Source organism: Hippopotamus amphibius, chromosome 2 (genome assembly GCF_030028045.1).
Source record: "Hippopotamus amphibius kiboko isolate mHipAmp2 chromosome 2, mHipAmp2.hap2, whole genome shotgun sequence".
NCBI classification, from domain to species: Eukaryota; Metazoa; Chordata; class Mammalia; order Artiodactyla; family Hippopotamidae; genus Hippopotamus; species Hippopotamus amphibius.
The window spans coordinates 6,554,202-6,569,201 of NC_080187.1; the positions used below are offsets into that span (position 1 = coordinate 6,554,202).

The following is a 15,000-nucleotide window of genomic DNA, read 5'->3' on the forward strand; positions in this document are numbered from 1 at the left end:
CTACAAAGGAGTCTTAGAAAGAGGGATTGCATTAGTTGGCAAACATTTGTCGCCAATTTTGAAATCACTGGTCTTCTGCAGTCCTGGCCGTGGTCTCCAAGGTGGTGACTGATTAGGACCCTGTCTGTCTCCCCATCACTTTATTCTCACTCTTTATCTTCACACTCCAGATACACTGGATCTCTTTCATTTCCTTCAACTTGCTGTGCTCTTTCCTTCCTGAGAGCTTTACACATTCCCTTCCCTCTGCCTGGAACGTTTTCCCCTCTATCCTGTCTTCTCCCCGATTTGCCCGGCTGACTTTTACTGATGCTTCTTGTTTCAGTTTAAACCTCACTTCCTCTGAAAGACTTTCTCTAACTCCACATCTAGGTCGAGTCCCACACTTCTAGGCTCCCAGTGCCTTTTTATTTTAACGCCCATTACAACTCCACTGTGTCCACTATAATTCCAGTGCCTGTGGTCAGCGCTCAGTAAGAAATGGTTGAATGCTTGCAATCTGGGGAAAGAAACAGGTATGTGCGTTAGATTGAAACTAGGAAAAGACCCGAAGAAAAGAGGCTTAGATGGTAAGGACACATATTATCTCACATTACAAGGAGTCCAGAGGCAGGGATGTTCTGGAATTGGTGTTGATGGTCAGTAATTTCATCAAAGAACCAGGTGCATTCCATCTCTTGTTTCTGCCATTCCTGGCATGTCAGTGATGCTTCCTCCTCCTGGTTACAAGATAGCGTCAGCAGTTCCAAACACCACAGGCAGCTATGACCAAGTCAAGTTAAGAAGAGGAGGAGTTTAATAGGATAATCTTTCTCAGGAGCCAGCTGTTGATATTCCATACATCTAGGTAGCCAGGATGATGTCCCATGTTCATATCTTAGCTGCAAGGGAGACGGGAAAAGTGATCTTGTATCAGGAGAGGTGCTCGACCCACAGAATGGGGGGTGGGCAACTGCTGGATTGACAGCCAAGGGAGTCTGTCCCAAGGGATATCTTACAGAACCAGGGGCTGCAAGAACAGGCCAGTCTCCCAAAGGACTTGAGTCAGCCAATGGAAAGCTTACCATACACCTATTTATTTATTTATTGCTGCAGTGGGTCTTTATTGCTGCGTGTAGGCTTTCTCTAGTTGCGGTGCGCGGGCTTCTCATTGCAGTGGCTTTTCTTGTTGCAGAGCATGGGCTCTGGGTGTGCGGGCTCAGTAGTCGTGGCTTGCAGGCTGTAGAGTGAAGGCTCAGTAGTTGTGGCACACGGGCTTAGTTGCTCCACGGCATGTGGGATCTTCCTGGGGCAGAGATCGAACCCATGCCCCCTGCATTGGCAGGTGGATTCTTAGCCATTGCACCACCAGCATACACCCATTTTGAATGCCCAGAGTAATGTTGTATGGCATCTCTGCTTTATTCTCCATCTCTGCAGACTCAAGTTTTTCTCTAACGTGGCATGCACAGGGACAATTTTCACCTCTTACCTCCAACACCTATGTCCAGAGAGTTTCTGATTGGTCCAGTTTAGCCTGTCACGTGGGTTCTTTGGGTCAGACACTGGATTGTGGCAGTGGGGTTGAGATTTGGTATCCCTTGTCTTAGAAAGGGACAACCTGTGTTTGCTTAACCTTCTTTACTTAAAAGTGGAAGTGAGTGAATTGCTAAGTGTTTAGATAATCTTTTTCATTGGCCTTAACTAAGTTTCAGGTGCCAGGGTTTAAAAAATTTTCTCCTATGGTATTTCTATAATATTTGGCCCCCCAACCCCCCCATACACACCTGGAAATATTTATAGAGTTTAGAAATAAGTCAAACTGTTAAAGTCTGGCTTTTCCTTCTCCTTAAAAATCTAGCTTATATACTTTGCTCTTTGGTAGTCTTTGGGCCACCTTCAAAGTTCTTCGTGGTATTCAGAGTGGGGTTTCCTCCTTTATCCCTCTGCCTCTTTTCTTCTGCCCTTGGGTTGGTTTTGAACGTGTTTCTTGGAGGAGAGAATCACCGGTGGAGGACAGTGTGGGGTGTTTAGAGGTACAGTGAGTTCTCCAGGGCTCCGAGGAATGCTGGACAGCTGGAGGAGGGGAAGGGGACTGACCCCTGGCCCCTGCTGATGGAGTGGGCTCAGGAAAGAAAGCAGCTCTCATTTAGACACCTTCCATGTCCAAGCTGATGCAGAGAAACCAGGAAACCAGGAACCAGGAGGTTCCATTCCAGGTCGAAGCCAGATGGTAATGATTCTGTTTATTGTTAAAGGTGTTCATCTTACGGTCATGACTTGACTAAGCCCCTCTTGTGTTCTGTCACAACGAGACAGACCATTTTTTTCTTATGAAGAGCAAGATTTTGTTCTCTGTGACTCATTTCTATCTTTGATTAGCGTTGATTCAGCCCATTACAATTACAAGCCGGGCTCAGCTTTCTGAACCTAGTTTTTACAACTTCGTCATCCTTAATTCTTTTCATTTCTTACCTTATTTAATTGAAGTATAGTTGGTTTGCAGTGTGTTAGTTTCAGGTGTACAGCACCTGATTCAGTTGTATATGTATATACGTATGTATATACATATTCTTTTTCAGATTATTTTCCATTATAGGTTATTGCAAGATATTGAGTATATTTCCCTGTGCTATGCAGTAGGTCCTTGTTGTTTAGATTATCTGCTTTATATACAGTAGTGTGTATCTGTTAAACCCAAACTCCTCATTTCTCACACACACACACCCCTAGTCATCCTTAATTCTTTTCCTCCTCTACTTCAGATATTTGACAATGTGTATCTGGAGGAGTACTGTTAAAAATATCATTTACAAAGTTAGTGGGTTTGTTTTTTTTTTTAATAAAGAAGGTAAGCGTTCTTTGAAATGTTTTCTCCTTGAAAATATTATTCTTTGAGATCTCTTTCAGCCTGTTTGGGGGCAGTTACAGATGTTTGTTTTTGTTTGTTGCTTTTACTGTATCCAAAGGAACAGAGAAGGGGATGGAAAGTGACTAAGGTGTTCTAGGAATATCGAAGTAGGCCAGCAGTTCATTGCGGTTTCTTAAAGGAATACATTTCACAGCAATTTCCCGTCCAGATCCCCTCTGCTCGGACTCCAGTAGAATCACAATTCTGGTGCTTTTTCCTGAGGTTATATTTGATACTTTCTCTTTTCACTTCAGGATGCAGTGTCACCTCGTGTCGCACGTGGCTGAGGGCACCCTGCATTCCTCAGCCCCCCACCCCCACCCACCCCCCTCCCCGACCGTCTTCTGCCTCCTGGGGCCTTTTGTTTGTTGTACATCCAACATCAGCCTCCTTATTGCCCTTTTCACACAATATAATTATTGTTAGAAAAATTCCCAAAAGCAGCTTGTCATGTTCTGTGCGCCTGTCCACATTCTTTACGTCACTAACTCCATCCATATGCGGTTGCCTTTTAAACTTCAGCTAAAGTTTTTTGTTTTTTGGGTTTTTTTTGACTCATACATGTACGTTCATCTTGTATTGTTTATGACCTTACCTCTCATGTTTCCAGTGCAATGGCTGGAAAGAACCATGAACATGGACTGATTCTATTTTTTTTTAATTTTTATTTATTTATTTATTTACTTTATTTATTTATTATTTTTGGCTGTGTTGGGTCTTTGTGGCTATGCATGGGCTTTCTCTAGCTGTGGTGAGTGGGGGCTACTCTTCATTGTGGTGCGCAGGCTTCTCATTGCGGTGGCTTCTCTTGTGGCAGAGCACGGGCTCTAGGCACGTGGGCTTCAGCAGTTGTGGCTCGAAGGCTCTAGAGAGTAGGCTCAGTAGTTGTGGCACATGGGCTTAGTTGCTCCACAGCATGTGGGATCTTCCCAGATCAGGGCTTGAACCCGTGTTCCCTGAATTAGCAGACAGATTCTTAACCACTGAGCCACCAGGGAAGTCCCGATTAATTCTTTAGTATTTTCATTTTCACAACAGAAAGAGAGTTCGATGATGACTCGTTACAGCAAATTTTTACCTGTTTTTATGGCATGTTGTAGACTTGCATTTTAAAGAGATTCTGAGTTCAGGAAAAGCTTTCATTTTGCTTTCGTTCCCTTCCTAATTAAAATCCACTGTACTAACTTGACTGTCCAGCCATGACCCTGTGATATCAGAGCCCCTGTTTTATCAATTATGTCACAGGCTCTTGCTTGAGTAGGCATTTTCAACCCAAGGAGCACACACCACCCTAATTCCTAGGACCCGTTTCAGAATCAGCAGATGTACATTCGGTTTGAGAGAATCTGCATCTCCTTGTGTTGTCAAAACACAAGGGAAAAAAAAAAAAACACAAGGGTATCTGGCTCCTTGAAAGAAACCCTCTAATGCTGCCTTTCACATTTTATCTACTGTGGGCAAACATTGAAGTCCCTTTGGGTACTGTTTTTTTTAATCACTTTCAAGGTTTGACAACTTTTATGTTGAACCTATATTTTGGGGTATTTCTGCTTTTAATTTAATGTATGAGGACAAGTCTTCATCTGTTCATGAAAATGAATTGAAGTCTGTTAAACATTCAGGAAATAGAATTGCAGGCAGTATTTTGGGTAATACATTTAAAAAAAATTTATGTATTTATTTGGTTGTGCTGGGTCTTAGTTTCGGCATGTGGGCTCCTTAGTTGTGGCATGCATGCGGGATCTAGTTCCCTGACCAGGGATCTAACCTGGGCCTCCTGTATTGGGAGCGCAGAATCTCATCCACTGCGCCACCAGGGAAGTGCCTGGATGACACATTTTTGTTTATAATGTTTTGAAAAAATTAATTACTTAATTGATTTCTTGGCTGTGTTGGGTCTTTGTTGCTGTGCACAGGCTTTCTCTAGTTGCAGAGAGCAGGAACTTCTCTTTGTTGTGGTGTGCAGACTTATTGCGGTGGCTTCTCTTGTTGCGGAGCATGGGCTCTAGGCATGTGGGCTTCAGTAGTTGCAGCAGGCAGGCTCAGTAGTTGTGGCTCACAGGCTCTACAGCACAGGCTCAGTAGTTGCGGTCACGGACCTAGTTGCTCCTCAGCATGTGGGATCTTCCTGGACCAGGGCTTGAACCCATGTCCCCTGCATTGGCAGGTGGATTCTTAACCACTGTGCCACCAGGGAAGTCCTGTTTATAAAGTTTTCTAAAACTTTTTTTGTTCCTCTGGATGCAGCCACTTGAATATTCAGACTCAAATGGTTTTTTAAAAACATTTTAAATGGAGGTTTTGTTATATTTACTGAGGGTAAATCTCTATACCTTCTGACACTTTTTTTTAATTCTTATTTTATATTGAAGTGTAGTTGATTAAGTGTTGTGTTAGTTTCAGGTGTACAGCAAAGTGATTCAATTATACATATACCTGTATCTATTCTTTTTCAAATTCCTTCTGACACTCTTCCCCCAAAGAGGAAGCCAGCACCAGTAATATCATCCCAAGAGATTCTCTTGAAAGAGAGCCATTTTAAGGTCTGCTGCTTTATAAAGTGCCCAAGTCCTTAGGAAAGTGGGTTTTTTGTTTTTGTTTTTAACAGAATTAGAGTATCCTAACATGGTGGTTTGATAGCACAGACGTTAGTGCCCCAGTGATGCAGAGGGGATAATTCCCTTTCCTAAGTAAGTAATCTGTGGCACAGGAACAGATTTATGAGGAGGAGAGCTGCCCTCAGGATACCATTTCTCTGAGTCTGAGCCATTTACACAGAGGTAACTTTAGCAACTTAGTTTCTTACTAGATTGGTTTTTTTCCAGGGATTTTGAATGTGTCTGTTTAGTATCCTTTTTGATTACAGGAAATATCCCGTTAAAAATTGACCTATACTTTGGAGAAAACTTCCTTGTGGCTCATCTTAAAGGAAATAGCTTTTGTACATGTAGTTCCTGTGTTAGTTCCTTTCCATTATTTGAAAAAAAAAATCAGATTTCAGAAGTCTTTCTAAATAACCAAGAATAATCATTATGCTGACCTAGAGAGACTAGTCTTAACCCCTGACTGATGGGTTTATATCGTAGCTTTATGTGAAGGCAAAATTTGTTTGTATTCAGCTTCATGACTTTTTAGAAACTCTGATGAAGATATAATGACCCAAACAAATGCCAGAGTTCATGCTTATTTCAGTTCAATCTTCAGTGTATAAAGGAGCTTAATCACAGTCTAGAACTTAAAACCAGACCTGAAAAATAATTGCAACATACAACAATTGTATATTGATTAATACAATTGCACTTTCCTCATTTGTCTTTTCAGCTTACTAAGCCCCTTATAGCTGAAAGCTCCTGGCATGAGCCTTTGGCTGGTTGGAATTCAAGGAGCAATGAGAATTCTAGAGGAGGCTTTGGGGAAAGGGGGGAGATTCTGAAAAGGTACTGTCAGGTTGTAACCAGCTACTTGGACACATCCATTTGCAGTCCTTTTGGCAATTTTGGAGTTATTTGTTGCGTGTATGTATAGTATGCTCTTATAAATTAAACATTTTCCATTAGATCATATATTGTATGAATTTCTTCATCTTTGGCAATATGAAGCTTTCAAATAGAAATTTTAGAATATGTGTCATATGATAACTGGCTCCTAAAGTGTGGTCCCTGGACCTCTGGAGGTTCTAAAAACCCTCTCATGGCGTCTACAAGGTCAAAACTGCTTTCATAATGATACTAAGACATTGTCTTTTTTGCTGTGTGGGCATTTGTACTGATGGTGCAAAAGCAGTGGTGGGTAAGATGGCTGCTGCCTTAGCAGGAATCAGAGTTGTGCCTGCAAACTATAGTAGTAGTTATTGTATTCTTTGCCATTAGTTGTTTCAAAAAAAAATCAGGTTTATTTTTAAATGTTCTTGATGAAACCATAAATATGATTAATTTAATTAAATCTCAACCTTTGAGTATTCATCATGCATATTTTTTAATAGCGTGTGTGACAAAACAGGAAGTATGCTTAAACCAGAATACTTAAGCAATTGTGTTTTGAGCTGCACTAGCTGCTTTTATCATAGGATGCCGTTTTTACTTCAAAGAATGATCAACCGACAAACTCTTGGGCATTTGGCAGATGTTTTCTCAGAAATGAATGAAATGAGCCTGCCATCTCAAGGAAACAACTGACAGTATTTGTTACCAATGATAAAATTCCAACTTTTAAGTGGAAATTAGACTTTTGGAAAATACGTACTTGCCACTGTGAGCTTTAGAGTTTCCAAATATTTAAAGACTCATCAGATAAGATAGGTAGTGATATAAACTTGGGATTTTAAAATATTTTATACTAAAATGTGTCAACCCTTGGAAGATCTGCATATATCAGTGAAATGATATTTTCCAAATGACCCATGCATAATGCAATCATACATAGATAAAAGATCCATCCAAAGTGCAAGATAGACTAGTGTATTTTATTGTAACTGCTATGAAAAATTCATTGCCATGGTTTCAGATTTCACATTGCAGCTAGCCTTTGAGAAAGTACTATTTGTTGAATTTGGGCGTGGTATCAAACAATATCTGCAATTACCTAGAAAGGGCATTGAAATACGCCTCCATTTTCTAACTACATATCTGTGTGAAGTTGTATTTTTTAATATACTTCCACCAAAGTAAGGACTCACAACAAACTGAATGTAAAAGAATATGAGAGTCCAGCTGTCTTCTGTTAAACCAGATGTTAAAAAGATTTGCGGAAATGTAAAACAGTGCCATTCCTCTCTCTCTCTCTCTTTTTGTTTTGTTTTGTTTTGTTTTGTTTTGTTTTGTTTTGTTTTGGAAAATAAACTTCCTAAAAATACATATATGTACATGTATATACATGTATATAGGTATGTATCTACATACATAGATATGTATATACATGTACATATATATTCTTAAATATATTCCTATATGCACATATATTCCTTAAAATACATATATATACGCTAGTTACATTAATATATAATGGATTTATTGTCTTTTTTAAAATGAATTGATAGTATAACAAAGGGAGCCCAACTCGAGGATGGAAGATGCCTTAGAGGACTGGGGTGGGGAGGGTGGGGGGGACTCGAGGGGGGGGGAGTCAAGGAAGGGAGGGAATACGGGGATATGTGTATAAAAACAGATGATTGAACCTGGTGTACCCCCAAAAAAATTTAAAAAAATAAAAAAATAAAATAAAATGAATTGATAGATATTTTAAAAATCTTTTAGTTTTTAATTTCTGATAGATATTGATAGTTATAAACCACGTAAACAAAAGCTCTTTGGGGTCCTTAATGATTTTTAAGAGGGCAAAGGAGTCTTCAGAATTGCTGTTGCATGACATCAAACAGGAAGGGATGCATCTCTGTCTGTCTGTCTGTCTGTCTCTCTTGCTTTCTCTCCCCCTCCGTCCGTCCTCCCCTCCCTCTCTTTAATTGAGATATAATTCACAGATACTGGAAAGGACTCATTTTTGATAATGCTACCATCCCCAAAGTAGCAAAGGCTATTTTTAAAAACAACATTTACAATATTCGCTTACAAAAGAGTCTTTTTAAGATTTGGAGGTTTTTTCCTCTTTTTCCATTAAGTTTTCCACATTTTAGTCAAGAACGTAAGTGGGTTGATTAGTTTTTCATCTGTTTTGAATTTTCTCGTAGCTGCTGTCAAGAAAGTCCATGTTGTGGCTGTCCATGTGACAGCAGCAGTAGAATCTGGCATCATCAGAGATGTTTTAATGGAGCATAAAAAGAACTATGCTATATTCACAAGCAAGTACTAGTTTATTTGTTACTGAGTCAGGTTTTTTTATTATTAAGATCTTATATCTCACTTGGACCCTGTTATTTTAGTAACTGCTTTATTATAGTTTGCAGGATGTTCTTGAATATAGATAACTTTATTGAAAACATATTGTTGGTTTGAGGCCAGTAATTTTTAAGGTGGACTCAATTGGAATGTAGATCTTTAAAAAAAAAAAGCGTTTTCACCTCAAAAGCTGTTGCTTTCTATTGTACATATTAGGGCTAAAAAGAATTGCAAAGTAGTATAATAACGAAAAATATGAACTTAGGTTGTTAGGTGTACAAGGGTGAGATCTAAGAGCAGACTATCTTAGTAAGTTTTCAAGGGAACATCTGTAACTGCTAAAAATAGTAAGGCTCTGGGACTTTCCTGGTGGCGCAGTGGTTAAGAATCTGCCTACCAGTGCATGGGACACAGGTTCAATCCCTGGTCCAGGAAGATTCCCACATGCCGTGGAGCAACTAAGCCCATGCGCCACAACTACTGAGCCCGAGTGCCACAACTACTGAAGCCGGAGCACCCTAGAGCCCATGCAGCTCAGCAAAGAGTAGTCCCCGCTCGCTGCAACTAGAAAAAGCCCATGCACAGCAACAAAGACCCAACACGGCTAGTATAAATAAATAAATAAATAAATAAATAAATAAATAAATAAATAAAGTAAGTAAGGCTCTGGAGATAGGAAATTATACAGAGAGAGGGCTCTCAAATGGAGGGAGATGTGTGAGAAGGAATTTTAAATAAATAAGGTCATAATGAATAAGTTCAATTATCAGAGAGCTTTAAAGGAGCTTTAAAGAAACCTTGCTCTCAATAACTAGGAATGGTTGTAATCAGTACTTGAACTGTTTGTATATTTGTTCTCTCAAGTAGTTTAAGGAGATCTACAGCCTTGTTTACACTATAAATTTCCCTGACAACCCTTGACCTTTTTTTTAAATAACTTTATTTATTTATTTATTTTTGGCTGTGTTGGGTCTTCGTTGCTGCACACGGGATTTTTCTAGTTGTGGTGAATGGGGGCTACTCTTTGTTGCAGTGCTCAGGCTTCTTATTGCGGTGCCTTCTCTTGTGGAGCACGGGCTCTAGGTACACAGGCTGAGTGTTGTGGCACTCAGGCTCAGTAGTTGTGGCTCGCAGGCTCTAGGACGCAGGCTTAGTAGTTGTGACACATGGGCTTAGTTGCTCCGAAGCATGTAGGATCTTCCCAGAGCAGGGATCAAACCCATGTCCCCTGCATTGGCAGGTGGATTCTTAACCACTGCACCACCAGGGAAGTCCCAACCCCTGACCCTATAGGTAACGTAAATAAATAACCTTCTTGAGCAGTGTTTCTTGAAATGAAATCTGAGAGTTTGTGGAACATATTATTGAGGACCAGGAATCAATGAAAATCTTAAGTATTGGTCCCTGATTTTTATGATAATATTAAAAATTATTAGGTATAAAGATTAACATTCTACAATGATTACTTTCAATTAGAAAATATTCTAGTAAAAGAAAGCGTAAATTTCTTAAGTTGAGGTTTCTCAAACTGTTCTGTGGGCCCTGGTCAGAGTAAGGTTGAGGAAATTATTTTCCTTCAGAGGAGTTTCTCTTGTGCAGCTTTCGGGGATCTTAATTCCCCGACCAGGGTTGGAACCTGTGCCCCCTGCAGTGGAAGTGCAGAGTCCTAATCCTTGGACCTCCAGGGAATTCCCAGGGTTTCTCAAGTTTGAGAAAAAGTGTCTTTGACTCTGCCACCCTCCTGCTCTAAGTCGAATATGTGGAACATTTTCTCATTTTACAGTTTGCACTGCTTTGAATGGAAAATAGAATCAAAGCACAGTGATAGATTTAAAACTGAAGATGCTGGATCTAAAAAATAAGCTGAAAGACGAAGCGGAATGTGTGCTGTAAGACTGCACACGCCTGGGATAGGGTTGCATTGTGGCTTTGTGTTTTTGTATTTGATTTGGCACTCTTCCATTTTACATGATCCTCACGACTGATTTCTGAAACTAGGCAGGGATTCTGTCTTGATCTTGTAGGTGAAGGAATAAAACCTTCATATATTCTGTGGCTTTTCTCTGCAAAGTCCCAGAGCTGGGGCTAGAACCCTCGTCCTCTGTTGCCATTACCTCTCCTGAGCAGACTTTCACCTTTGCAAATTCTCTCTTCGCCAATGTTACGCTAATTCGCTCTTCACCTTTGTGGGTCTTTCTGGGCTCTCCTTCCAGAAAGGGCTTGGCCCTCTTTATGAATTCATTGCAGAGCTGCAGCAGACACTGGGGTTCTGATCCTTAACTGCTGTTTCAGAACCACCAGCTCCCTGGCCTCTGCCCTCCCCAACCCCCGCGCCTTAATATTTTTTATTTGGCTGCTGGGTCTTAGTTGCAGCACATGGGGTCTTTAGTTTTGGTGTGCAGGATCTAGTTCCCTGACCAGGGGTCAAACCCCAGCCCCCTGCATTGGGAGTATGGAGTCTTAACCACTGGACCACTGGAGAAGTCCCTGGCCTCCCTCCTTGAACCCTGAATAGATCTGTGTTTCCAACTCTCTTCTGGACGTGTCACTCCCTGACTCAACATGTCACTTCACCCCAAACTGCTGCCCCTCCACCTGTGTACTTACAGGAAGCAGAACCAAGGAGTCGCCCTAGAATCCTCCCCTCGCCAATCAGTCACTAAGACCAGCTGATTCTTTGTTCATGGTCTGTAAAATCCTCCCCTCTGCTTCAGTTTCTCTGCTTTGGACCATTGAACAGTCCCCTGACATCCAGCTCCTGGTGATGCTAAACGTATCTCTGGCTGTGCCACTCCCTTTGTGAGCCCTTCAGTGGCTAACTTGTGCCCACCGGAGAGTCTAGGCACCTTAACTCGGCATTCAAAGCTCTGGGTGAACAGGCTGGGACCCTCTAGTTCCATCACCCACCACCACTCATTCCCTTTTGCCCTACCCCCACCTTGTGCTCCAGCAGGACCAATGCACCTGATTCCTGGACCTCACCTTTTGCCTTTGTATTAGCTGTGGCTGGAATATTTACCCGCTCTCTTCTAGACTAGGAATCTCGAGGCAGCCTGTACATAGTAGCGGCTGTATTTCTCTTCTTTCTGGTTCCCCAGCCCCAAGTGCCATTCCTGTCACAGTGTAGGCTTGATGCATGGTTGAATATTGAAATAAAGTCTGCGTGAGTCATTTGTTTGAAGAAAGCCGTATTCTGTAACTCTCCTCCCTCTCATTTCCTTGCCCCAAATTTCTGTGAGCTTATCTTGAATGCCAACTCAGAGATAACAGTCAAGATGCTGATAGTGTGATTGAGTTAACATGGGAGGTGTGTTTCATCTCTCAGTTTTTGGTATCTGCAGAAGACACTTTGCTTTGCCCTAGGACATTCAATACATCCAAACACCGTGTTTCCAGGAGGAATAAGGAACGTGAATGGATGGGTCAGAGTTCAATATCTCAGGCAGTTTTCAAACCAAATTTGGTAATGTTGATTTAAAATTGCTCAATGAAAAGCACCCAAGTACAATCATGGAAAATGTTAGAACTGCTTTCTGCGTACTGATATATTGTTGAGAGAACTGTTCACTGAAGTTACGTTAATCACAGAGAAAGATTACAAGCTCTCCCTTTGCTTTTTCTTAACAGGATCAATTTGACAACTTAGAAAAACACACCCAGTGGGGAATTGATATTCTTGAAAAATACATCAAATTTGTAAAGGAAAGGACAGAGATTGAACTCAGCTATGCAAAGCAGCTCAGGTAAGTTGATATTGAGAAAGGTTGTCTGTTAACTGCAGAATGGATATAAGGATAATTTATATCCTCATTTTATGCTATAAATGTATAATCCTTTACATATTTATTTTCCTCTTTCGTGTAAGCTTATATTTCAATAGAAGCAATTGTTTTTTTAATATAGAAAACTGTTTTTCAGAGGACCGTAAACATAAAAACCAAGTTACTGCTTTTAGCCTCTGTTTCTTAAAAGGGTATCTGCTGAATTTTAGAGCACCTTTTTTTTTTCTTTTTTCAGAAAACTGTTTTTGAAATATAACATATATACAGAAGAGTGCACAGCTCGTAAATATAGAGCACCAGAAATTCTCAGAGTGAATACAATTATGTGACCAGCACCCAGGTCAAGAAACAGAAAATTACCAGCCTCAGAGGCTCCCCAGCCCCCCAGCCCTTTCCGGTTCCCCCTCCCCCTCCCCCCACAGTTGACCACTTTCCTGATCACTGACAGCATGCTTATTTTTGTACCTTATGTGAATGTCATCACTTATTAGGCACTGTTTGTATTTGGCTTCCTTTGTTCCTCATTATATCTGTGAGATTCATTTGTGTTGTTGGCATGTGCTGGTACTTTTCTTTTCATTTGGTGTGTGGGTATATCACAGTTTGTCCAGTCTGCTGTCACCAGGCTATTGCTTGTTTCCAACTTGGGGATGTAAGATACATACCCAGCAGTGGAATTCCTGGGTCATAGGCTTTGTGTGTGTTTTAGCTTTAGTAGAGGGAGTCAAACGGTTTTCCAAAGAGCTTGTCTGTTCACGCACCCTCCAGCAGCGTGTGAGAGGTCCTGTGCAGGCCCTTCTTGCCACAATTCAACAATGATGAAATTATCCAGGAAATTTGTGTTTTTATATCAAATGTTTAAAAGTTGCTGGTAGAACTAAGCTTGAACTCGGAGTGGGAACACCTTTAATGATTTCTTGTTTGGCTGGTTTGCGCAGATTGTGAAATGTCTGGGTGACTTTCAGTTTAGAAATATTTTATTTTAATCCAGAGAGCATCTGGATAAGGTGTATGTCATGTATCTTTGAAAGACTGTGGTTTCTTAGAGGGCTGTTGTTTGTAAAATAGCACCTAAGCGGTATATATGGTATACTTTTATGAACGATAAATTTTGTTTCCATTGAGTAAATAAAATATAAAACATATTGCTCAATGAAATAATTTTTATAAATGTATTTAGTGTATTTAATAATAAATACATTTAAGAATAACTTGTTTATTCTTAAATAATTTATTACTCGCATTTACTTAATTCAAGTTTAATAAATTTATTTTTATAAATAAATTTTATTCCAGATGAATTTTTGATGTCCTGTATGTGTATCAGCCTCATTAGCACTTTAAGGCTTTTATTTATTTATTTTTTAATAAGTTTATTGTTTTATGTATTGGCTGCGTTGGTTCTTTGTTGCTTCGTGTGGGCTTTCTCTATTTGCGACAAGTGCAGGCTTCTCATTGCAGTGGCTTCTCTTGTTGCAGAGCACAGGTCTAGGCACTCGGGCTTCAGTAGCTGTGGCTTGCAGGCTCAGTAGTTGTGGCACACGGGCTTAGTTGCTCTGTGGCGTGTGTGATCTTTCCAGACCAGGGATCGAACCTGTGTCCCCTGCATTGGCAGGCAGATTCTTAACCACTGTGCTACCAGGGAAGTCCCAGCACTTTAAGGCTTTTAAAACTGAAAGTAGGAATAGAGTGAGCTGCTTCGTGTTGATTATTTAAACATTGTGCTGTCATAAAATGTTGTCTTTCACGTCGAAATGGGTTACATAAGAGCTTTAACCAAAGTAAGGTCTCACCTAATGGATTTCCCTCTACTTGTTGTCTTTTTCTCTTAGCCTAGTCTTCTCTTTGTTGGTGCCTTACCCACTGTCTCGTTTTGCTTTGGAGGTTTGTCATCGGATGTCATTAAGTTGGTTCTCAGCAAGCTTCTGCGTCAGTTCTATGTCATGAAGGGAAGGCGCTTGCTTTGCTTCCCTCTGGGAAGCACCTGGCTCCCTGCCCTCTCTCATCACCTTCCGTGAGCGAACTGAGGATTTAGGTAACAAAATCGGAAGCTATTGGAAAAGACTCCAAATCCCAGTAATAGGTTTGGGATAACATTTAATAGCTCTCCATCGACCATTTTACCCTGTTCTGGATCATGTTTCACGACTTGAAATACAGTAGCGGTATTACTGCTATGATGATAATCTCTTAGGAAGTCCTCTTCCTAAGATTTAAATATTAGCATTTGTTTCATCACATCCCTGCAAAAGTATCTAAATTTGTGCTTATTGGGAGAAGTTGATAAAAAAAGCTTATGAGTAATTGAAGGCAATTCAAGACAATTACTAATCCTTTGGATGTGTCTTCTAATCCTTTAAACTGAGATCTGGGCAGGGCCCTTGATACTGGTGAGTAATCCTACTGTCTGTCCTTTGTTGATTTGCTTTCCCACTTGCCTGAGTCTTTCATAGCTTCTCTTTCCACAAACCCCAACACTTCTTTCCCATCCTCACCG

The 15,000-nt window shown here is 40.6% G+C and overlaps 1 protein-coding gene across 15 annotated transcripts in view; it reads left to right on the forward strand.

The window, feature by feature from the left end:
• Positions 1–15,000, forward strand: part of FNBP1 (formin binding protein 1) — a 131,668-nt gene that overhangs the window by 33,924 nt on the left and 82,744 nt on the right. For all 15 annotated transcript variants that reach the window (XM_057719836.1, XM_057719841.1, XM_057719834.1 and 12 more), the window contains exon 2: positions 12,349–12,464. In XM_057719836.1, coding sequence (XP_057575819.1) covers positions 12,349–12,464 — 116 coding nt within the window. The remainder of the gene's footprint in view (positions 1–12,348; positions 12,465–15,000) is intronic.